General features: G+C 39.0%; 2 protein-coding genes across 3 annotated transcripts in view; one reads left to right on the top strand and one right to left on the bottom strand.

Annotated features, from left to right (window-relative positions):
- The window catches only part of rabep1 (rabaptin, RAB GTPase binding effector protein 1), a 50,316-nt gene extending 48,813 nt beyond the window's left edge, over positions 1 to 1,503 (bottom strand). Inside the window, exon 1 of one of the 2 annotated variants that reach the window (XM_031750292.2) lies at positions 1,339 to 1,503. In XM_031750292.2, coding sequence (XP_031606152.2) covers positions 1,339 to 1,384 — 46 coding nt within the window. In that variant the 5' untranslated portion in view covers positions 1,385 to 1,503. The remainder of the gene's footprint in view (positions 1 to 1,338) is intronic. The other variant, XM_031750293.2, reaches the window with a different exon arrangement.
- A 721-nt stretch (positions 1,504 to 2,224) lies between these two features.
- LOC116328533 lies at positions 2,225 to 19,151 on the top strand. Its single transcript, XM_031750348.2, has 5 exons — positions 2,225 to 2,386; positions 3,099 to 3,217; positions 8,628 to 8,676; positions 12,009 to 12,085; positions 16,362 to 19,151. Exons 1-5 carry the CDS (start codon positions 2,376 to 2,378, stop codon positions 16,862 to 16,864), a joined length of 759 nt encoding a protein of 252 aa, XP_031606208.2. The 5' UTR covers positions 2,225 to 2,375; the 3' UTR covers positions 16,865 to 19,151.
- Positions 19,152 to 25,001: the final 5,850 nt, after the last annotated feature.

Genomic DNA, 25,001 nt, shown 5'->3' with positions numbered 1-25,001 from the left:
ATCTGTCCCTCTGATGTACTCATTTCTAATCCTGTCCATTCTGGTCACGTCCAATGAAAATTTTAACATCTTCAGCTCCTCTTCCTGCCATTGTGTCAGTCAGCATGGTCATCTTGTAAATCTTCCCCTTCGCTCTTGCTTTTATCCTTCTGTCAAAATTCACTCCCACCCTCGTCTCCATCCACACCACCCTCCTTGCACTCTCCTCTTCATCTTTCTTGTGTACTGCTCATCGCTTTGGAATGTTGATTCCATGTAAACTCCTCGACCTCCACTATTTCTACTTGTTGCATTTTCATTGTTACACCTGTCTCCCTCTCATTCACACACAATTTCCATTCATGTTCTCTCCAGAGCATACCTCCACCTCTGCAGGCTCTGTTCCACCTGCATCTATTCTCCTTACAGATCACTATGTGGATCTGTGGCAAACATCGCAGTCCATGGAAACTCCTGCCTGACCTCATCTGTCAACCTGTCCATCATCAGAAGCAGCTCAGAGCATATCCCTGATGTAATCCCACCTTGAACCCATCTGTCACTCCTACCACACACCTCACCAAGTGCCATCTTAAAACATTATGTACAGTTCTATTAATACAGCATAAAAACAAAAGTAACCACTAGGAGATGCTCCCATCCCTCAATCTCTAATGTGTGTGTGTGTGGATTTGTGACAGACTCTCAAGCTACAGAGTGTTTGTAATATTACCTCCGAAGATGCATAAGGCTTAGATTGTTTTGCATGTATTAAAGTACCGTTGACGCAGTCTATTTTGTTTAACATGAACCTGGACTGGAATTCTTCACACAGTTTCTGGAAAGTGGGAGCCCCACGTTCAGCTCCTGAAGCCCCAGATGCCCTCAAGGCCGCCTCTGGGTCCCTGGACCTCTGCTTGATAACCAAAGGGAAAGCCTCCTGCAGGATTTGTCAGTATCCCGTACACACCACAGAGCACGGCCACCGATGAGACCCATATGACTGACCCTGTCAGTGGAGGGCCGGACTGCCAGAGGCCAGAGCCGACCTTTAGATCAAATTAGTCAGACTAGCCAGAGCTAGGAGCTAACCAGCTAGGTGTAGCGTTACTAAAGAGACAACCACGTTAGCTTGGATATGTCACACATACACCTCATGTTCAGCTATACAGAGCTTCAGTAAGTTGCCACAAATTTGTGAACCACTGCGCAGTGTTAAATGCCCAGCATGAGGCAGTGACACGTCGCATTGATGCTAACTAGCTAATGTTGTCAGTGATGCAGAGGCCGTCGCTGGCTTCGCTGCTCCCAGCCCCTCAACACACCCACCACAAACCGCCAAAAACACAAGAAATTTACCGTCATGTTGGGACGACTGAGGGGATCCCGAGGCCTCCGAGGCCATGGTTTCCTGAGGGGGGCGTAAGACAATTAGCAGGGCGGTGGGATCAGAGCTAGGAGCGTCCAAGAAAACAAGCTAACATCACAACTAGTGTCAAGCTAGCGACGAAAGAGTGCGACTTCTGGTTTGACTTTCAAAATAAAATCCACACTTGTGAACGCTCCAAAACGCCCGCGTTTAGTCGTAATGAAAACCAACATAGGAATAAATACAAGACAAAATAATCATATATCTACTCATTTCGAAAGTTACTTTTATATCTGTCCACCACTTAGCAGTTTTGTGCTAATATTTTGAAGGCATAGAGTTAATATCCTATAACTAAACAGCGTTAGTTTCCCAATTCCGGTGTCACCTTTTTAAAATAAAATGATTTTTCCTCCCAAACTAAATCTCGCTTTCAACAATTAATTCTTAACAGAAAACGAAAGAAATATTTATCAACAGGTGATATAAATCACAATTATTGTGAATGTGCAGCTGCACAGGAAAACACCTCCCTAAAGATTACACTGTGATAAACTGCTGTAAAGTCATGATTTGTAAGAGGAACTGAAAATATGAGAGACCTACACAAGAGTCCAGTGTTCAGTGCTGACACTGGCATTATTTTCTTGTAGTTTAAGGAACATGTATTAAAAATATGAATTTGAAACTCTTTAAAATAACAAAAATCTGTGATGAAATTTCTATTCCGGCCAAATACATAAAACAAAAACAATTTTCTCCAACTGAAGTATTAACACAGATGTGTGAATTTGTCATGCGTGTCTGACTCTTCTTATAGCCTCACACAAACACCCACATGATTTGGTCACTGGAGCATGACAGGGGGTGGGGGTATCCAGTCTCAGCCTTCAAGTTTCTTTGGTTAGGTAAGAAAATTAGACGATGGCATGCAAAGATGCAGCACATGATGAGTCCTGTCATATCTAGACACCATCCGCTTTCACCTTCTGTTTACTGAAACTGCCGTCCTTCTTTAACCAGAGATATGGAAGAAAGGTAAGGCACTTATTTGGAGTATTTGGAAGTTGACATGTATTGAAATAACACTTTTTTGTGATAAAAGTCATTCTATTCTCATCCATAAGTAGAGATAATAAGTAAAAAGTGGTTATCAGGTCTAACTGCAGTGAAAGGTGTCACGTGTCAAAGCAGACAGTAAACTGTTATGTGCTTTCATGTCCAAATATCACTTTATCTTGCATGGCTGTATTCTGAATCAGCAGTATTTGTAACTGGGAGTTGGCAGGAAGCGGCTGCATAGAGAGGATTCCGGGCATGAAGATAAACTGGGGAACAAGTATTTATATCATTCTGCTCACAGCGATAAAGGCACATAAATACATCCGTCCAGCTGGAGTAAACAATTCACTTTAAAGCTGACCTTCTCTTTCAGCTTTAAGTAGCTCAGATACTTTGGCTGAGGTTGTCTGAAGTGAGAACAAAAACTGAGACGTTTTGATGGTTGGCAGTGCAGGAGGCTCAGAAGAGTCCCCGGAGGTTATTGAGATGCCTGTTTAATTCTCAGAATGCTAATCTTAATACAAAAATAACCCCAGGACTTAGTCAACGCAGAAAAAAAAGAGGAAGTGGTTGAATGGCCTTCTTTCCGATCTACAGCTCTGTGTATACTGAAAAGCAGCGGCTCAGATGTGCTTCTCGTGGTGAAGTGTTCAGACTTTTTTGTTTCTTTTTTAAATCCTTCAAACAGTGTGATCATGGCGTTTATCCGCAAGTACCTATGGTTATGGGTGGTCGTTGGCATGGTTTTCGTGTCTGTGGTGATCAGCATCATCTTCCTTTTCCTCTGCAAGTGCATATCAAGAAAAGGTAGGTTTGAATCTCTGCAGCGCACCTGCCACTAAATACTGAACAAGCCTTCATCTGCACATCAACGACATACATTTTTACCGCTTTTTTCCTGTTCTCACACAGATTTATTCTCTTCCCCTTCTTATAGCAGAAATGTTAAATTGAAAACCTGATAAGCGAAATGTCAAAACATTATGCAACAAGTGTTTGGGAGCTTTAGAGAGTGCGTGAAGGTGTTTTCCTGTAAGTTTGTGTAGAAAAGTTTATTTCAGGGCAGGTATTTGTCCATTGGGTTGTGTGAACTGTCAGACAGCTTTTTTCAGGTGTGGACAGACTGAAACTGCTTGCGTGGTTCAGGAACCAGTGCCTTTTTTTCGTATACACTGTGTACACCCTGTGTACACCCTGTAGCCAAATAGTCCAGTATTTTTGTCATTCGTATTTGCTTTTTTTAGGCATGACTGCTATTTTATGCCATGTATGTTAAGATTTTTTTTACAGGTGTTAAAATAACTTAAACGATTTCTTGTTATTCTTTTTAAATTGCTGATAAACCCCTTAAGTTAACACTTAAAAATGATGCATGTGCTTTTAAAATTTGTCCTTGTCACAAGTAGAAAGATCTAATTCCAGATGTGAGCATGTGCAGAACCCCATCATTCTGCAGTGTTAAATCGCTTGAGAGGCTCTAATCTGTGGTGGCCTTAACTCTGCTCCCGAGTCTGGATGTTCACACATGGCATCATCTACTAAAAATATTTTTTTTAAAACTGAAAAAGAGAAAAATCCTAGAAGCAAAGCAAGGTTGGGAAACAAGAACTTGTGTCATTTCCAGTAATTTTATCTGCACAAAAAGTGCTATTAAAATATGTCCATTCAGCAACCTTAGAGCTTAGTTCAGTTTGTGATTTGGATTAAGCCAGAACAAAACAGAAAGTGTTTTCTAAAGATGTTTTTAACTAAAGGGGCCCTACTGTGCGTTTTCTTACTTTCTGTCACAGACACACACACACACACACACACACACACACACACACACACACACACACACACACACACACACACACACACACACACACATATATAAACTTAGCACAAAATTGATTGCTTGTTTGCAATTGAAAACTAAACACTTACTTTCTTACTTTTTATGCTAAGCTTATATACATACAGATTGTTTCTGTGAGCTAAACTCACTTTCTGGTCTTAAGGTGCTATGTGATGACAGTGAGAGGAAACACGTTACATGGCGTTTACTGAATTCAAGACTGATACAGTAACAAGATGCCATCATTGCAACATGTCAGCCTGTGAAATTTCTTCCCTGCATGATCAGTTGTAGGTCTTATCATTGCAAGTATGACACCATCTAAGAGCCTCAGCAACGCAGCCACAAAGTGGCAGACCACATAAATTTATAGAGTGGTCGCTGAGTGCTGAGGCGTGTACTGTCTAAAAGTCACCAACGCCCTGGTGATGCAGCCTCCTCAGAGTGTCCCGAGAGCTTCATGGCATGGGGGTGTCCATGGCTGAACATCTCCTGTAGGTGTAACGTGTAGGTAGCCCTGTACTTTTGGCCATATAATGCATCCTAATATGGTCATCTAAGGCACATAGCTCTACAGCAATGCTTTCTGTTTAAGAGGGGCAGCCAATCAGAAGAAAGATGTCTTAAAGAGAGAAGAGTTAAAATGCCTTATTTAAACAGAGGAAATAACTAAGGGACCGTAAGACTGGTCAGAATGAGACTATTTTGAGCTCTGAGTGATGCAAAGTTACTCTAGTTCAAAAATAAAAAAATATGTTAGAGGAATCCCTGTATAATAATGCGTACAAACTAATTTTTTTTCCTGATACTTTAAATGTGTTTTTGGCAGCACTTTCTATTACAGCTCGGTAATGAAGGGGTAATAGTAGGGTAACAAGGGGGAAACTAGAGGGTAATAATGTGGTAATTTCTAAGTTATTACTATGCAATTACCAAAGTAATAACCACATAATATCCAAATAATATCATGGTAGCAACACTGGTTAGAGTAATATTATGCAGAATTGGATAATAAAGGCCCCAAAACTTGGGGGGGAGGTTGACAATGTAGAAATAGAGCTCGGTAATAAAGTGGTAATAGTAAGGTAACAAGGAAGTAACAAGAATGTAATAATTTGGTAATTTCTAAGTTATTACCACTCAATTACCTTCTGTAGTTTCTGTGTAATAAGCACGAAACAGAGCTGCAAAATGCAAAACAGTCTGCTTCTATTTAATAGCACATTAATAACCTGTTAAGAACCTGTTAATAAACGTGTGTGATTGTTACCCGGAAATATTATTATGGAATTATTATGTTAATAAATAGAAACAAGCAGTTTTGCATTTTGCAGCTCTGTTTCCTGTTTATTACACATAAGTAAATACCTCCTATTACATCACTCTCACTGCCCAAACAAATAAACGAAAGTCTGATAAAACTGACACTGTAGCAAATCTTGTCTGTGATGAGGAACTTTGACCAATACGCAGCTGCTCGATTCTTAACTTGTGCAAAGAAAACAGCACATCGATCTCATTTGAGTTCTGCTGCTCTGGCTACCTGTGAATGTTTAAATAGATTTCAAAATGTTATTATTTATCTTTTAAACGAAAGAAAAGCCCTTAGAAGAGCCCTTCACTGTCTTGTACACATACAACAAAATTTTGGGTGCTCCACACCAACTGTAACAAACAGGAGAAACATATACACACTACAGGAATATATGGAAAAAAATAAAATACAAATAGAAAAGTGATGCAAACAAAGTCAAAATACTGTACTATGTATAGTTTGTGTATACACTAAAATACACTAATGGGAGTGATAAAAATGCGCATGTATTTTTAAACTGTGTTTGTCCTGTGGTGGTATTGTACGGTCTACAGAGGTATTATGCCCTCAGGTAACTGAGGTTATCAGCCCAACAACCTCTCTCAGTGACCTGGGATTTACTGTTATTCATCGTGGACTTAGGAATAATCTTCCTTCCACATAAGAATCTGCTCAACAACTGGCCATTTTGAATCACCTTCCTCTTTTTAGTTGCTTTTAGTCACTCATGGTTTGGTCTTTTATTTGACTGTTTTTTTGTTGTTGTTTTTTTGACTGGGTTGTTTAAAAAAAAAAAAAAATAATAATCCACTTCTGAAGCTCTGGCATCGCAACCATCTCCTGTGGGTGAGAATAAAATGAGTTTGAAATGTACACTCTGTACATTAGGTCATGTTGTGTGCCTGTCTGTATGTCAGAGACATTCATAAAGTTGCTTCTCAGTAAAGGAAGGTTTTTCTTTATCCAGGTCATGACTCATGTACTGTACAGACTGTAAAGCAAGTCTGGGATTTTTAGGCTTTATGAATAAACACCCGGTGTACCATAATCTGACAGTTCAGAAAAACCTAGTTCCTTCCAGAGAAAGCTGTGGTCAGATTTGTGGAAGTTAAGAGTTGAAGCCACGCATCTTCAGGCTTGACTCACCAGAATCAGGCAGAACACGAGGGCAGTGTTGAGACTTTGGAATTGGAAATGCATTGCATCAGTTGTGAGGCGAGTGATCCAAAGGCAGGACCTTCCAAAAATAACAGCAAACCTTTATTCAGGCTGAAAAGTCTAACACAAAGTACAAAAAACGTACAAGCAGAAACCAACAAGCCCTCCCTGTAACAAAAACTAAGGGGAAGGACAAGACTATATATTCACATACAGTCAGGACGAACTGAGCATAGGCAGGAAAGGAGGCGTTACAAAATGATTTGCAAAAAAGAAATGATGAAACCACAAACATACAGAAATAAAAAAAAAAAAAAAACAGAAACCACTAGAGTGTATGAAATGTTTTATATAGCTCCACTAAAAGCAAGTGTCAGCGGGCTTGACGCTGGGGAAATGGACAGATGGACAGTAGTCAAAGAGCTAGACAATCTAGTGATGTTTCTTTGTTTTTTCTAGTTCTGTGTGGTTTCTAGTGATATTTAGTCTTTTATTTGTAATATGAGGTGATCAGCAAGATTGAAAGAGGTGGTTTACCTGCTGTGATGTGAGGTTTGCCAGGCAGGAGTAAACGAGGAAGCCCACAGATGAGGTTCATGGATTTAGTGAAGTAGGACATGGTGTGAGGATGTTAGGGATAGGGTGAGATGGAGGCAGATGATCTGCGGTCATGACCTCTAAGGAAGCATCTGAAAAAAGAAGCTTCCTCTGTGTTTCATTGTCTCATTTTTGATAGCACCTGTTCCTCTGCCTCTGTGGCTGCTGTGAGTTTCTTGTCCCTGTGTTTTGCGTTGTTTCGTTTCCTGTGTCAGTTATGTTTCTTGCCGTTTGGACCATGCTGATTGCTTTTGCAGGTGTGTTATCCCTTTCCCCCCCTGTGTGTCTCATTTTCAGTATACTGTTATAAAAGAAACTAAGCTGTTATCCTATTATAGGTGTCAAAATGCAATATTGTTCCAAAGCCTAAAACCCCAAGAAATCAGAGAAAGTAGCTTCAGAGTATCTAAATCCAGTTTTCGAAGTTCAGTGTCACTAAGCGGTCCAGCTAATGCTAATGAATCATTTCATATATTCTTTTACTTGATGGGCTTCAAGCTGTTGAAAACCAGCAGTATTAAACAGGAACCTGCACACCTGACACACAGGATTGGTTCATTCCACTTATTTACTATGCCCTTAGATTCAAAACAAGTTAGAGCAAACTGAAATGACCCTCAGACACCAGTTTCATTTTTAATTCAACTACCTCTTTTTTTAAAAACTCACAGCTAAACCAACGCATGCACGTGTTCACCACAAATCCTAAGCCGGAAAGGGAAGAGAAACCAAACCATGACACACTATAGAAGCTAAAGTATTTTAAGGGGTTCGTTGCAAGCCAGAAGAAAAACTATTATAATTGTATGAATTACTATTATTAGGGGGTGCCCTCCGGATCTGATTAGCTTAGATGAAACTTTAATGATCCCTGTGGGGAAAATGTGCTGCATCACCACACAGCGGGGCTCCATGCTGGTTTAGCGAATGTATAAAGAGCTAATAAAATGCAACACAAACACTAATCATAGGTAACAGCATGTGGAGATAAAAGAACACTGTGCGTTTGAAAACAGCAGAGTTGATTGTTTATTAATTTATGCATTTAAATATGTTTTGTTTAGATGCTTTAAACATAACTTAAAAGTACATTTTTTCTCATTTTATCCTATTTAAGCTGCATTTTCCTACAAATACTCTTATATCATATTTGCATTTATTTTTCTCCTTTGTTTGTAGCAACACAATCCAAATCTGTTCTTGCTGAGCTGTGAATAAATCAATTTAAATGGCCTTTTGGTGCAAATATATTGATCTTTTTTCCTAATTGACCTTGAATTAACTGTGTTTTCTTTTTTTCTCCCCAACAGGCAAACACAAAATCAACCATTTAAAAAAGGAATTCAACTTCAAAACTGAGTAATGCCTTCTCTAATGCATAAATGTATACTTATCATATAACAGTGAATGCACACAATGGATTGTACTGTACTAAAAACAGGCGCAGGTTTACATTTAAAGAATCAGACTTGTTGTTTTTATTGCTATTGCCTAAGTTATGCTTCAGTGAGAAGACTATGTCGCTTCTATGTTTATTGTTTTTATTAATAAGCAGTGTTTTTTTTTTTATCAAACTGGGAGCTATTTGTCACATTTTCATTTGCAATGCTAAGCTAAACTAACCAGAAAAAGTGCTTCAGTGCTGAATCATGAAATTCCCAACACAGCCGATGGTGTTTTCAACAAGCAAAACTAATTTTAAACCAACTTTATTTGGACAAATTGGATTGATATATTTTGTGTGTTTAAATTGACTCTGCATAGCTAGCTATAATGCTAACTGTAAGCTGCATTTGTAACAACCACACAGAGTATATATACAGTCTATAGCAACAACAAACTTTCAGACATGAGTTCTTACTGAAATACAGCTGTTTTAATATTCGTTGGAATAAAAAATCACAAGCAAATATGATAATACATATAGCAAACATGCTAAAAATAGTGTATTAGCTAAACTACTTCCACCATTCATTCTGTGGGCTGTGATGTTCTGACACATCCAGGATGTAACCAGTATAAAAATATGATACATTATAAATGTAGGTTTTTTGTTTCCTTTTAAGGGGATGAAAAAATTTGGCTGGGGGAGTATAGTATCAAAATCATTTTCCCCGTTCTCTGACATCTGCGTAACCTTTCATGTAGCGTAACAGTAACATACAAAAAGTAACCAGCTCCCCATTGCAGAACCATCCATACCATCTCTTCCTCTTATCCTTGTTAGGGTCGCGGTGGGCGGAGCTACCATAGGGCTACAAAATAACATCAAACATATGTCACATTTAGACTTTAAAAGTTTATATGTCACATTTATGGTGTTCTGTTACATTTTTACAAAGTTGCAGAAAAATATGTGGTTTGGTTATTTTCCAAGCATGCCAGTGTTAGATAGAGATGAATTTCTTGGGTTTTTTTTTATTGGGGGGTGGGTGGTCAACATGAGCTTGTAACTGATGGATTTCAATTGCGCTTACATGCAAACATTCCTTGAGAGTTGTCCGTCATACTAGACATGATACAGTCAGCGGTTGCTAGGGAAGTGTGTGCCTTCTCCAACTGGTTGGCAGTGGTTCTTTGAGGTTTCTGGCTGTCACTGGGTGAAATCAATTGCAAAAATGGAACTGAACCAAAAACCTCCCAGTGATTGTTTTGGTTGCTAGCAGATTTCCATGCTTACGTGTAATTTTTCATGCCAAGGATGACTCTCTAATACCAAGGTACAATGAGTTACAGTAATCCATCTGAGTTGTAATAAAAGCATGGATTACTGTTCTGAAATTATCTTTTGACAGGATGAGTTTTGGCCAGTTGCCTCAGCTGAAATAAGCTGGATTTCACTACTGCTCTGACTTGATTGTCAAATCTAAAATCCCTATCCATTTTAAAACCCAAATTGGTGACAATGGGCATATTGTGCTAGAGGGTCCATGTCCACAGGAAAGGATTCCCCAGTGACACCGAGCCCAAAAGACAAAACCTGTGTCTTATTTTCACTTTCTCAAGACAATCATTTAGTGTTTGCATGGAGTGGTAATTTTTCTTTCTCCGGGCATATATACCTGAATATCATCTGCACAGAAATGGAAAGCAGTTTTTTGCCTTCTGAAAATAGAGCCAAGGAGCAGGAGAAAAGGGAGAAAAGCAGAGGTCAGAATCAGAATACTTTATTAAACCCCAACGAAATTATGTGGTTACAGCTGCTCCAAAACAATAAGAACAGTAGCTGACTGAACTAAATTGCAAAATATAAGAAATAGCAGTAATATATACAAATAAAACAATTATAAATATCCAGAAAATTACAGCAATTTAATATATATGATTGACATTTTACTCTAAACAGTAAAACTTTGTTATTTTCACCCTAGAGGATGTGTAACGATTACACTGTGTACTGTGCATTAGTTGGAGGTCCACGTATTGCTCAACATAGTAGTGTTAGCATAACACACAGTATGTGACATTTATGTTGTACTATTTGGAAACTTCTTTTGCAAGGCTTCCGAAAAGTCTCTGTGTGGTCTGTTTATTTCACGACTACAGCAGTGTAACCAGTGATAATGTCACAAACTTGTGACCAAATGTTACATTGAACCAGCAGCTCGCTCTTACCACAAAACTTAAAATGACAGCAAGACTTTGTAACTGATATATTTCAGTAGGAAGTATAATTCAAGTCTGCGTCATGTATCCAAACCAAGAAAATGAGAGAAACCAAGGAACCAGAGCTTTTAAAGTACTGTTGTGTTAAGCATTGTGTTTTAACCCAAACAGTGATTGTTTTCCAAACCTAACCAAATAGGTTTAATAGGCAAAGGTAAGAAAGTTGGTTATATAAGTAAGTTAAAAGTAGTTATATCCTAAATCTCAGCAGTTTTAATGGCTAAACTTTAAAAATGGATAGTTTTTTTTTCACTTAATAATAGATTTAAAAATTAAATGAATATGAAAATCTGTGACACGCAGGATTCAAAGTTGAGTCTCTAGTGTGCACAGCAAATTGGCTTCCTCCACTACCTATCCCTCCAACCTACAAAATATGTGCAAGTGAAAAAAAAACTATAATTTTGTTCACATGGATACAAATCAGATTTGGGCCAAACCAGAAAAGTGCTGTTAATTCACAAATAAGTCCAAAACAAAGAATTCTATTGGCTCTTTAACAGCAACTGTACCACAAATCGTGAAGGATCTTTTAAAGCAGCAGCAGCAGCTGGCTTTTCCACAGACAGACGGAAAATCATGTTCAGTGGAAAGTTCATGTCCAAAAGCAGGAATTAAAAGATGTGACTTCATGAACTACCATCAGACTGTGTTGGGCATTTTGTGTTTTGAGTTTCATTTATAAATTCTAGTTCTTTATGTTATTTACTCAGCTTTCTCTCTTTTGCCACATTTCAGTCCGTACAAGCCATCTGATATACATTATTAATATTAATATTATCATAATCAATAAGCTATGAGGCAATTTTTTTATTCATTTAAATAAATGATATATTTATGTTTCCCCATATTTTCCATCTATTCCTTATATATTTAAGGGACCATGTAGCTTAAACATGTCTGTTGTACCAAAGTAAGCTCCGCAGACTTTACACTAGCGTGCTCACATCCAGATTCAGACATTGCAGATGTTCTTTAACGTAGATTTTTTCACTTGACATTTTCTCTTCTCTGCAAATTTGCAGAAGCAACAAATACCAGGAGAGAAGCATTGAAACGGGCACTCCTCCTCTACCTCCGCGGACACAGTTTCTCATGGCAGGCAAGACTTTATTATATCTCTCAGTGGCTCCTACAGATTGCCCCTCCTCTTTTGAAACCGCGCTTCTATCTCTCACTTTCAGATCATTGAAATTAACGCCTCATCCAGTCTGCCATTTGACCATAAACCACAAGCTAAAGGGCAGCGCATGTTCACCAGTTTACATGGCAGTGACAGTTTTATGCACAAGATTCAGATCCAAGACAGCTCCACATATTCTGATCCAAGCTGAGGTTTCAAACTTACTAAGAAGTTTTTATGATGTTTATTTTGTTAAGGATTTGTTGCCATCTCTTGGAAATGAGATTTTAAATCTCAATGAGATTTTTACCTGAATAAATAAAGGACTAATAAAAACAAGTAAAGTGCTGCTTATTTTACAAGTCAGACCAAAACGAAGAATATTTTTGGCTTGATGACGACATTGTGACTGTACCACAAACTGCGGAAGGATACACAGCAGTCTGCTCCTTCTCATTTTTAAATTCAGACTTATTAAAAGTAGAATGGGAGGCAGAGCCTTCACCTTCAAGACACCAGCTCCCAGTTTGGATTTGAGAGACACTACTTTTAAAATTAGGCTTAAAACTTTCTTTTTTGATAAAGGGTTAGATTGGGGACCATCTAATTGTTGATCATCTAATAACTGTAGGCTCTTTACCTTAGAATACAAACATGATAACCCTTTCAGGCGGCTGTTGCTGTGAAATTGAACTGAGCTGAATTGAATAACAGAAAACATTTATGAGTTTCAGAAATGTAAAGTCAAACTGGTGAATTTCACAAAACAAGTAATAACCTCAAGATGTTTAGTCCAGTCAACAGCTGACAAACATCCATAGTGTGGCGAGCTCAGGCAAGGAGGAGAGAAAGACTTCCATTTTGACTTTCTATGCCTGCCTTAGCTGTAATGCTAAGCTACAGGGAGCACAGCTGTTTATTAAGAATGCCCCTTCACCCACAACAGCAGCAAGAGGTGGTGCACAGAAACAGCCGTGTTAATCACAGTGCTAACCACATAAAACACAAAACACATACAGCTGCAGAAATGTTATACACTAACACAAAAATGGCAAATCAACACCGGATACCTGTAACTGTTGTATAGCACAAAAACCTAGAACACATAAACATCATGTATACAGTCCCATAAGTCACCGGGCCAGCGGCCCCTCCCCCTAGCCCGCAACAATAGATAGGTTTTTTCTTGTTTAAATTTTTCCTGTTTGATATGTTAATTTTTTATGTGACATCAGCACTTTGCAAGTAGTAATATTAAAGTATTACTACTATTAATAAGAATTGCACTTAAGAAGAAAACTGAGGGGTCAACAGAGAGTTTTCTCTTTAAACAAGCTGAGAACGTTGATTCTGTTGATCTGAATGCAGCGTTTTCAGCAGAAGAAATGTTTTCTCACTCATCCGAGTGACTTCTTCAGTCTTGGCTAACTGCAGGTTTCCCCAACCTTGTAAAAAATTTTCACAATTAACGAAACTAACACCTTTGACTAACGATGGGCTGTGAGGTCAGTTTCATTATGATTGATGTGCCAGTCGACATCACCGTTGCTCATGACTTGCTCATCATTGGTCATCAGTACCATTCACAGAGAGTTAGGGAATGACTGCAATCACAGCACTGTAAGATGGTGAAAGATGAACCCTTCTGCTTTTCTGGTTGCTAAGTCTGTGAAGATGATGTTGTAACATCCTGATGACACGCAGTTTGTCCTCCAGTAGATGATGAGACTCAAAACTTAAATACTGATCAGTGTTGTTGGTTCATGGTACACACAGACTTGTCCCCCATTACTGATGGAAAACTCATCGTCTGAGAAAACTAGCCTGTCATTTCTTACTCCTCCTCCCCCCTGGAGAACTTGATATGTTTGTCCACTAAGTTAATGAAGTCAGTCAATTCTGATATGTGTTGAGGTTTGGTTTTCAGCCAGGTGTTGTCCACATACCTGAACTAATGGCTCAGTGGTGTTCCAGGAAAGGATAACATAATTTTCTACTTTTTCCATTTACAAGTTAGCTACACTGAGCGAAACTATGGAATCCACGGTGCACCCATGTTCCTGCCCATAGTACTGGGATTGAAGATGCTGCGTTCAGATGAACAGAATCAACTTGGTGGAGCTTCCTTACCTTGATGATAAAGCATTCATCGAGACAGACTTTACTAGCTTAGTTAATGTTTTATGCAACCTTGTTTCCACCACTGAAAAAGTCCTTTTTTGGCATCAGCAAGTCAGAAGTTGAGGTTATTTTGTTTAGTAAGTCTAAATTTCAAGATTAAAACCCAAAATTTATGTTATGGGAGGCAAAAAATGTTTGTCTTTATCTTGTTTTTTTCCAGTGGTGGAATCAAGCTTCCATGAGGATTCTATGGAAGCTCATAGTTTTGTTTTTTATCCACAAAACCAAACAAATTAGTCAAATGTTTTGCTGAGGCTGTCAGTAACTTTACCCAGCTTTGTTCATGTTTAGCCAGAAGGGCTTCACTAAATAAAACCATAGGTAGTAGATAAGATGGATGTAGTCACTCTGGCAGTTATTGGTTGTTGAAGGAGTGTTGAAATTGGATTTTATGTATGATCTGATACCTTTGTGTTGGTGGTTTTCCTGCGTTATTATAATAAATGTTGGTCCCGAATCAACACTGCCATAGACTAGTCAACTGTTTGGAGAACTCAGTTTGCATTAACAAAGAAGTTAGCTAATGCAATTGAAAGGTATCACAAGCAAGCTAACAGCAAGCTAAACTTTGTAATATATTCATTATAATGTATAAATGAATAAAAATAACACTTGAAATCCTTACTGTTTGCTCCAGCAGAAAGTTCTATGTAAACAACGATTTATTTATTTTTTTATTATTAAAACAACAACAACATTTTCCCCACTTTACAAAGCTTTGACATAATGATTGGTCGATTGGATTGTTGATCCTAGATTAATATTAATAATGATGATGCGGGGACAACAGCTGCACCTGGGTATCCGATCTGATTCTGGAACCGTACATGTGTGATTGTTAGCCACTGAGCACATCTTGAATAATCCTTCCTTCTGACTCGTAAGCCTCAGTTATACTGTCCATGTTTGCAAGTCCCAACGTCCAAGGACCTTTGTAGTTTCCTGCTTTAAGCCTTCTTTATCAAATTATCAAAATGGTTTCAAAAGTCTCTCACTTGCCAGCATGAGAGATAAGAAAGCCTCATTACATTAAACCCACGTAGCTTCCTCAGTGAGTTTTTCATATGTCCAAAAGTAGTCAGCTTGTATTTTTGTTTATTTGCTCATATTCTTGATGTGCTTTTGAAACCTAAGAGTGTGATCCGAGATAACTCCTGAATATTCAACTACGTGGTCATTTTGTTTGTTTTTTTACATTCAACATAAATATTTGCCTTTTGTATAAACTTCATAGCAACAGTGTAAGTTTTCTAAATATTCAATCTGGAGACCAGTTGGCATCCTCTGGTTGCTAGGGGAAAATGTGTATTTCCTGATTGGTGGTTGGTTGCTGAAGGTTGTAGCTATATTTACTGCAGCAATAATGCACAAGTTTTACCTTGAAGGCTAATAGTCTTTGTTTTCGGTATGCATGGTGCTTTTCAACATTTTACTCTGTTTGGTGAGGAGTTGGTGCGTATTTGCAGGCAGATCTTCCATGCGACTGTGGCAGCCTGCTGGTGGGAGGTTTCCAGTGCACAACTGTATAACTCTTTGAAAATAATTCCACCTAGCAACTTCCAGAAACTACTCATCAGCTGGTTTGGTAACACACTTTTTCCCCTTGTAACCTCTAGTTTCCAATGAGTCACTTACCAGTCCAGTCTAGGCCTGCATGACGGGCTGTAGCTAACAATTTTACAGCAACTGTCAGCAACCTCCAGCAACCACTCAGCAATCACTGAGGAATAGCATATTTTTCCCAGCGTGACTGGGGCCTTAGGTATAGCCTCAGGCTGCTGGGAGATGTGCCACGATGCACTGACCATCTCTTCTCCACCCCGTTGTGTTTCTTCTGCCATCACTGCAGGGTAACTTTTATTCTCTTTCTTTCCTTGTTTTTGGTCTCTCTGTGCTCTTCTTTTCTGTCTTCTCTTTCCCCTCACCCCCATTGCTGCTCACTGCCCCTCCTTGAGTCTGGTTCTGTTGAGGGTCTCTTCCTGTTAAAGGGGAGTTCTTCCTCCCCACCGTTGCCAAGTGCCAAGTCTAACTGTAACAATCTTCTAACCCTTAAATATGGAATTTGCTGTTTCAGAAGCCCAAAGCTACGAGAACCTGGCTGAGGAGAGCCAGAGCATCCACGACTACGAGGATGGCAACTGTGAGCAGGATCTAAGCAACCACGAAGAAAGCATCCATGACTACGAGGATGGCAACTGTGAGCAGGATCTAAGCAACCACGAGGAAAGCATCCATGACTACGAGGATGGCAACTGTGAGCAGGATCTAAGCAACCACGAGGAAAGCATCCACGACTACGAGGAGAGCACAGAACTCCAGGCTGACTACGTCAAGATGGAGGGAGACATAAAGTTTCCTCTTCCTCCAGTCTTCAACAGCATGAACGGTAGTGTTTTGGAGGCCCAAAGCTATGAGAACCTGGCTGAAGAGAACGACTATGTGGAGAGCATGGACAATCAGCCGGACTATGTAAAGGTGGACGGGGAAGATCAAGCAGGAGACAACACCTCCACGGAAGACTATGATGACATCGGGGGTGAAGAACAGGATGAGGAGGACTACGATGATGTGGGATAAACACAACACAACGAGATGGAGACACTTTTGAATTCTGCTGAGCAGAGATTACCTTTACTGCAGATTTCTCTTGTCATTTTGTATTTTTTTTAATAACATTCATAAAAAAAAGAAAACAATTGAAGACACTGAAATCTGCCGAGTGGTGTCGAGACAACTGGTTTGATCTTTAAGAGGTTTGATTCTTTTTAATATATCAAAAAATTTCTGTTTTTCATCTGAATGTTGTAATAATTCTTTTTACTGAATACATTAACAAGCAGTGACTTGCACAGGGTCCCAGATTAGGATGATATCTGGGTTTGCAAACTACACATGAAAGCAATCAAACAATATTTCTTTGTCTTCTTCTGATTTAAATGTCAGAAGAAACCAAGATCTTTAGTTTTAAACATGAAGGTTTTGCATATATCATGTATAGATCATTCCCATGCTTTTTGAGAAAGAACAGAATATGTTTAACTGTTGCTGGAGGCTTTCGTTATCCTCAGTTTGGAGAGATTTGGTACTTTTTTTAATGAGCTGAACCAACTACATCAACAGTGAAAGTAAGGCTTTTGTTGTATGAATATAAAATAATTGTAGAAACACAAAAAAATATTGGAGCTTCAAATTTGATCCTGTTTGAAATCTGAAAGTCTGTAATTGTAAGAGCCCGATATGTTCTTCTTTCTTTATGTGTTTGTTGATTTATTTATACACATGAACACTGATAGAAGAATAATATGTAATTTTTTTGTTTTTTTTGCTTCTTTTCCAAACTGAATATCAGTGTAAAGGGAGTCTCCCCCTGTCCAGATCCCAAACATTATCAGTGAGGAGTCTGACTATAGATCATATGATGAGTTTGTTTACTTCTGTATATGAGTTGGTCCGTTTGACTGGTTAATAAATGGGGGAATCAGCAGGCAGTGATGACATGTTTGCATGATCAGATCCTGAGCAGTGAGTGAGTGGGGCACAGGGGCAGTGATTACAATGGTTGGTTATGTGGATGCACAGTATCTATACGGTCCTGCGAATAACTAAGGATTGGTTTGTGATTCAGTAGCTTATCCACATTCAGCAGCAATAACTCAGAGTAATTGTTTTTTGTATGACTTTGTCATGGTTGTAAAAAAAACTTTGCTTCACGTCTTTCGTTTACGTACAGCTCTCTTGAGGATGCGCCACAGCGTTTTAGTCAGGCTGAGGTCTGCACTTTAATTCTTTTCTTTTATTCACCATGATGTTGTAGATTTGCTGCTGTGCTTGGGATCATTGTTCTGCTGAGTCAGCGAATTTGGGTCACACTTTAACTGCTGGACAGATGGCCTCACATTTGACTCTAGAATACTTTGGGAAATACTTTGGTATACAGAGGAGTTCATGGGAGACTAAAAGGTGTCCTGTGACTGTGAAACAAGCCCAAATCATCACCCCTCCACCACCGTGCATCACAGTTACTATAGTGTGTTGGTTTTTGCCAGATGTACTTTGCACAATGTCCTTACATTTGCAAGGACATCGTTCTTGCAACTTTGCAACCCTAATCCAAGCCACCATGTTCATTTTAGACAGAAGAGACTTTCTTCTGGCAACTTTCTGAACAAACCATACTTGTTCAGTCTTTTTCTAACTGTACTGTCATGAACTTCAACATTTAACATACTATCTGTCGCCCGAGATCTGGCACTGGGAATTTTGCGGTTTCATTGAGCATTGCACCGTGTGACCCTGGTTGAATTTCCAGGGACATTTACATCTGGGAATATCATGGCATAATGTTAACACATATCTGAATGCTCCAGACCAACAAACTGCCAAATCGTCTGCTTTTGTAGAGGTGGTCACACTCTTGGCTGTCTATTAACTGAAGAATGGTTCAGCATGGGTAAGATACTGAACCTGGAGTTTCCCCTGATACATCCATTGGGATGTGAGTGTGTGCGTGAATGTTAGAGGAGGTGCTCGGGTATAGAAAAAGCTTGATTTGATTCATATGGAAGCAGTAAAGATGTACTCAGTATCTCACAGGACTGCTTAGAGTCCCACATATTTAAGTTGTATGTCAGCAGGAACCAGGATTATAACCTTATGTGTATTTATATTTTGGGTGACTCATCACAGGTTAGGAAGTTACCACCTTCTTTACCTGTGCAGGTGGCAAGAGGATGCAGGTGAGGCTGGAGAGACATAAGAAACAATGAGAGGAGGTGGTAGATTGCTCCGAGGTTGCCTTTTGTCTTTATTTCGTTGTCATTTGTTATTAAGATTTTTGTTAATAAATGTCACTTTTTTGCACACATTCCTGCCTCAAGAACTGCTTCATAAACACTCCTTTAAAAACTTTATGGTCTCAACCACCTTCTGTGTGGGGTCTGGTCTGCCAAGGCCCGTTATGAAATCTCAGGTGTTTTTGCCTTTGTAATCTTGCTGTTTTGAAACTGGATGTGACGACCGAGCAAGCTGTGGCTCTAACTTTTACACTGAACCCTCACTGACTAACAAACCTGTCCAATGCCCTGAGTAATCCTCCTTTCTAAAACAGAATGACTAAAATGTACAAAATGGACTCGTTGTTATATTCGATATGATCTGTAATGACTGAGCCTTTTCAGTGAGTAGAATTGTGGGTAATTGTCTATATAACGGAAAAGCCTTTCACTGTTATAATTTGATCATTTTGTCACTTTAGAGTCATGTAACATACTGAAATACTTCACGACTTATTATTCTATGATAATTTCACCATTCGTTTTATTATGCTCTGTATATTTCTTATAACGGACAAATATATGGCAATCTAATAGTGACTGAATATGTCTATTTTAAACATGTTTTAACCTATTTTAAACAGTTTATAATTGTCTATTTAAAGCCTGATTTGTTTCTCATTTTTTTGTGGTACGAAGCTCTAGTTTATCAAAAACCTATTAAAAATAACCAAAATGGTAAGCCACACTGTTACACACACGCTGTGGTTTGCTGCTTTAAATACTCACTTGAACATGAAATAGATGACAATACTGAGCTATTTTATGAAATATATTTTAGTGACCAGTTTGTTGGTTTAGAGTTATACAGCACAGGGAAACAGCAGCAGTGGTGGCATTTTAACTGACATCAACAAAATAACTTGAAAGTAACAGACACATAATCAACGCAGTGGTCAAACTGAAACTGTAAGTTTAATTACAGTTACTTTTACAGATGGTGTCATACTGTGCATACAGCTTCCCTTTAAGCCAGACTTTTGCATAACTAATGCCTGCTGAGCACTGGAGAAAGTCTGTAGACATTCTGGTGTATGCCTCTCCTCCTGTAGCCACACTGCCCCCTGTGGGGAGGTTTGGCTTAGCACTTAATTGACTGTAAATATCATTTCCTTACAAGCCCAAAAAGATGTAGGACTGAGGGAAGTAACATAAAACTAGATGGGGGGACATCTAGTTTGAAAAGCTTTATTGCCAAGATGTTAACAAAACGAAGAATAAGTTAACTTCAGGCAGAATCAAGGCCAACACAACAAATGAAATGAGTCTAACTCAAAATAACAACTGATTAACAGAAAGATTACAAGCCTACACCTCAATTCCCTCCAAACTTCCCCGGGTTACAGTAACAGAAGGCAAAAAAGGACAAATCATTCAGGTTAACAATGAAAATCAAGCTAGTCAGAAACATAAGGAGCCAAACAAAAACCAGGCAAGCAAAGCTAAGGCTAGCAGCACACACTCAAAAACGCTGATACTCTGACAACCAATAGAAAAAACGCCCATGGTCCCTGAAGTGTAGCTTCATTCAGCTTATAGAGGCCCTGGAGAGCATCCACTGGCTGCAGGACTCAGACCTCAGCTAATGACATGAAAATCAGGATCAGCAGGAGGGAAGTGTGAAAGCCAGAGGTCAGGACCTGGAAACAGCATGGCTTTACATCATTTTAAAGGAATGTAGCACAAGGTGGAAGTTTAAGTTTTGTAGCTTTTTGCCCCATTTTGCTTTCCTGTTTATTTAAATGAATAATTTGCACACAACTTTTGTTCAAGCTCAGATTTTTAGCACTTAAGTTAAAATCAGTGATGTGTGCCATGATTACTTCAGTGTTTGTGTGATTTGGGGTGCAAAACAAGCCACTGTTACACAATTTGGCTATTTTCTGTACCAAGCACAGGAACAGGGGACACAATGAGAGTCAAGTCATCTCAGCGAAGACGTAGTTCATCTCTCCATCCACGGTCTGTGCTTAAAGCAGTTTGAAACTTTGCAAATTTAACTAAAGCTCTCAACAGACTGTGAACAAACGACATCTGTGGCTGCACGTCCAAAATATCTTTGCACCGTGTTGAGAGACATTCACTGAAGGTGAGCTAAAGCCAAGCTGTACTTTCAAGTAATACCAGTTTGTTCCACAAGATGGTGCAGTGATTAAGGCAAAAGAAAACACATTATGCAGAAGTCTTGAGCCCAATTTTGAAATATTTGGTTAAAAACATCATCAGTAAGTACAGAGGAGGTCAGGCGAGAGCTACAACAGTGAGTGTCTACAGCCTTCTGTAAAGCACGGTGGAGGCTCTGTCATTCCATTCAACCACTGGTGATGGAGATCTTGTCAAAAATGAGCATCAAATAATTTTGAGCCAACATCGAATTGCAAAAGACTTTATATTACTGCATGGCAACAGTTCCAAACACACTGTCAAAGCAGTAAAAACATACCTGGAACGCAAAACATACAATGAAACACTACCAGTCATGGATTGGCATGGAAAAGCCCAGACCTCAACATTTATAATCATCATTGATTATAAAACTCATTGCAATGAGTTTCCTCCTGCAGACAGTTTTCCTGTCTGTTCTGATGTATTATGTTCAGTTCATGCCAGACACAAAGCAAAATCTGTCCCTGAAGTCTTTTTAGAACCCACAGGTGTTTGTCAGCAGGTGAAGGAACCTTAGCTGGACTCAAGGAACTGTAACATATTCTCAGGATTTAATAAGAGGTCTGATGAGTTTGCTCGCTCTTCTCCAACCCCTCTCCTTTTATGTTCTGTCTCTATGTAGATGAAAAGTAAAGCAGAATCAAAGAATTTAGCAGGCATCTTACAGGCCTTTGCAACACAGCGATGAGCTAATTTTTTTTGATTGTCAAAGTTGAGATTTTTGAAGTATTTGCTCGCTGCAGATTTAAGTCCACTCTTGTCTTTTAACAGACTTTTGCAGGTGTTATACTTTTTGCATCTGCACAAAAGTTCCCCTTGGATCCAAATGATATAAAATTTCACCATAAAAATGAATGAACGTAAGGCTCTGAGCAAATGTCACCTGCTCTCTTTTCCAACAGCACAAAGCACAATTATACCTGTTTACAGCTGCAGGTCCCACAGAAGTAGATGCGCATTAGTGCAGTGTCTGCATGGAAGCAACTCTATGGCCACAAACAACCTGAAGGCACATGAAAATACACATACAGCCTTTGATGGTGAAATTTTTATTATTCTGAGCCAAGCAGACTTTTATGCGAAGAATATAGAAGTCCAATGTTATGATGCGTGCTCAATAATCCAAGTAAGAAAATGCCAGAAAGTCGATTCTGTTCATCTTGATGTGGCGTTTTCAGCCTCCAGGGTGCCTGTAATCAAACTGTTCTTCATGTTTGGTCTGAACACACTTCTAAAGCTCTGTGATGAGACTCCAGTGACAAAGTTACTTGGCTGGAATTATAAAGGACTTGGTCAGTTGAAGGTAATTAGCTTACTAACTTATTAACATCAACTAGGCTTTATGTTTTTTTATATGAGAACCTTTATAAATGATCACACAGTTAACTGAATTTATGTATTTTTTCTATATTTTCTTCTTTCTTGCATATTAGGACCCCTCAGATTCCTCTTGTGGCTCATTGGAGGGGCATGATTCATAGTTTGGGTACACTGGACTATTATTGTGGTTAAGTGGTTTGATGTCACCCAGATACCTCTGCAACATGCTACATGAACTCTGATCAGTAAGCATTTTTTATTTTGATTAAATATCACAAGTCATAAAATGCTAGCAGCAGTCATGAGTGCTTTTATTTTGACACAGTACCTCAAACAACAGGTTTAAATGCAGTTTTCTTTTCGCTAAGTTCTTATTCACTGTCTTATTCTTTGCATTTTATGCAATTTTGATGTATTCCTCCCCCAGAAAAGCCCTCAGTTTGACCACTCTGACAGCACTTTGATTTTGATGAGTCAGGAAACGAGTTTGGTTTGGTTTCACTTTGCTTTCTGACATTACAGTTGGCTGCAGCAAGCTTAGCGTCACCACTTTTGCTGACTGTTGCGCCATTTGTTGCCAAACAGCGGTTTTACGCATAAACTTTGGTTTCAGTGGACAAAGCTCATGCGCTTTTTTTTTTGTGGCTTTAAGAAAATGTGTCGAAGACAAGGCAGCCACAGACAGAAAGCAGTTATTGTTTCTCTCAGAAGGATCATAATCAGTGCATCCATGCAGGAGAGCTTGACGATTATGAGCCAGCTGTGTGTGCTCGTGTTTCAGTTCTTTTCTCTATTACTGGAGTGCCTGTGTTGGCTGTGAGTTTCTTAGAAATCATTAACAATAAAGGGCAGTCCATAACTTTCCATATTTTTAAGTGACTGATTACCATATATTTCCATGCATAGTGGTGATATGTGTGTGGGGGTTAGAAATGTATGTTTCTGTAACATTGCATGCTTTGATTTCAGGTTCAGGTGTCTTTAGTTGAACACAAAGGTAGATTTGGTCTGCAGCAGAGGGTCATCCATCCACACACACATATTTTCAGTAAGATAAACATGATACAATAGACTGAAAACACGTAAATAAATAAAATAATAGAGAGGCCACATAGCATTATGCTGCACAGCTATGATTTGTTTATTTGACTGATCGCTGCTGGAACAAAACTCTATTTAAGGTTTGTTGTTCTCTACTTTGGGACCACAAAACTTTATCCAAAAGGAAGAAAGTGAAACTCACCATGCAAAGAATGGCAGCCAACCGCCGTAGCTGTCAGGGGTGCTGGGTTCAGCTGTGGCTCTTCAATTTTATTGTAATTTCTCCTGTTTTGTCATGGTTAACAGACCTAAACTACTGGAAAACATCTGGAAAACAAGGAAGAGGCTCTGTCAAGGTTTGGGGCTGGATTTCAGACAGTGCCGTTGGACATCTCATCAGAATTGATGGAATTATGAATACGGAAAAGTACTGTCAGATTTTGATCTACCGTGGATCTGGAAAGCTTCTGAGTGGCATCGACTCTATTTTTCTGCATTGACTGGCATCCCCAGAGCCCAGACCTCAACATTATTGAAGCAGTGTGGGATCATTTTGACAGAGAACAGAACAAAAGGCAGCCAATATACAAAGAAGAGCTTTTAATGTCTTTCAAGAAGCCTGGAGAACTATTCCTGAACACTACGTGACTATGAGAGTTCAGACTGTGCTGAAGAATAAAGGTGGACATATCAAATATTGACTTTAAAGCTTGTTAGAATTGTAAAAACTCTGTTTTTGCATTAAGAAATTTATTCTATGTATTTTTGCAGATGTTTCAATGAATCGCTGAACTTTCCTAGCAAAATATGAAGAAATGAGGGAAATGAGAGATTGCTCAAGACTTTGCAGAGTACTGTACAACAAGTATCTTAAAACATCACAATCCAGGCACTAAAGATAGGTTTGTAAAAGTACTGAAAGACCTTTATTTATCACGTGCTTGCAGAGGTACAAAGAGCTTCTTGATAGCCTCACTCACCATGCGTGTGCAGCACTAATCACATGCACCATTTTCTTCAGCCTCTAGGGGCAGTGGTGAGCACAGCATTTTTCTAGCCTTTCAGGAAGCACATAGCCCTCTGATAGGCTGTTTATTTTAACATACAGTAGCCTGAAGCTTAACATGCGTGTAACAGCCTATCGAAGGGCTTTGTACTTCCCGGGTGAAGTACTTACTTTAACCTCAAACGACCCTGGTTTGTGATTTTAGTAAGTAACTGGCTCGGTCCCTTAAAGGTTGAAAAGCATTTTTAGATCAAACAGTCAGCTCTTCCTGATGAATTAAAGCTTCGCTTTAAAAGTGACTCACAAATGATCTATAACGCAATACTAAATGGTTTACACACAGTTATTA

Source organism: Oreochromis aureus, linkage group 10, assembly GCF_013358895.1.
Source record: "Oreochromis aureus strain Israel breed Guangdong linkage group 10, ZZ_aureus, whole genome shotgun sequence".
Taxonomy (NCBI): Eukaryota; Metazoa; Chordata; class Actinopteri; order Cichliformes; family Cichlidae; genus Oreochromis; species Oreochromis aureus.
The sequence above is the reverse complement of the archived record's forward strand: the minus strand, read 5'-3'. Positions and strand labels throughout refer to the sequence as shown.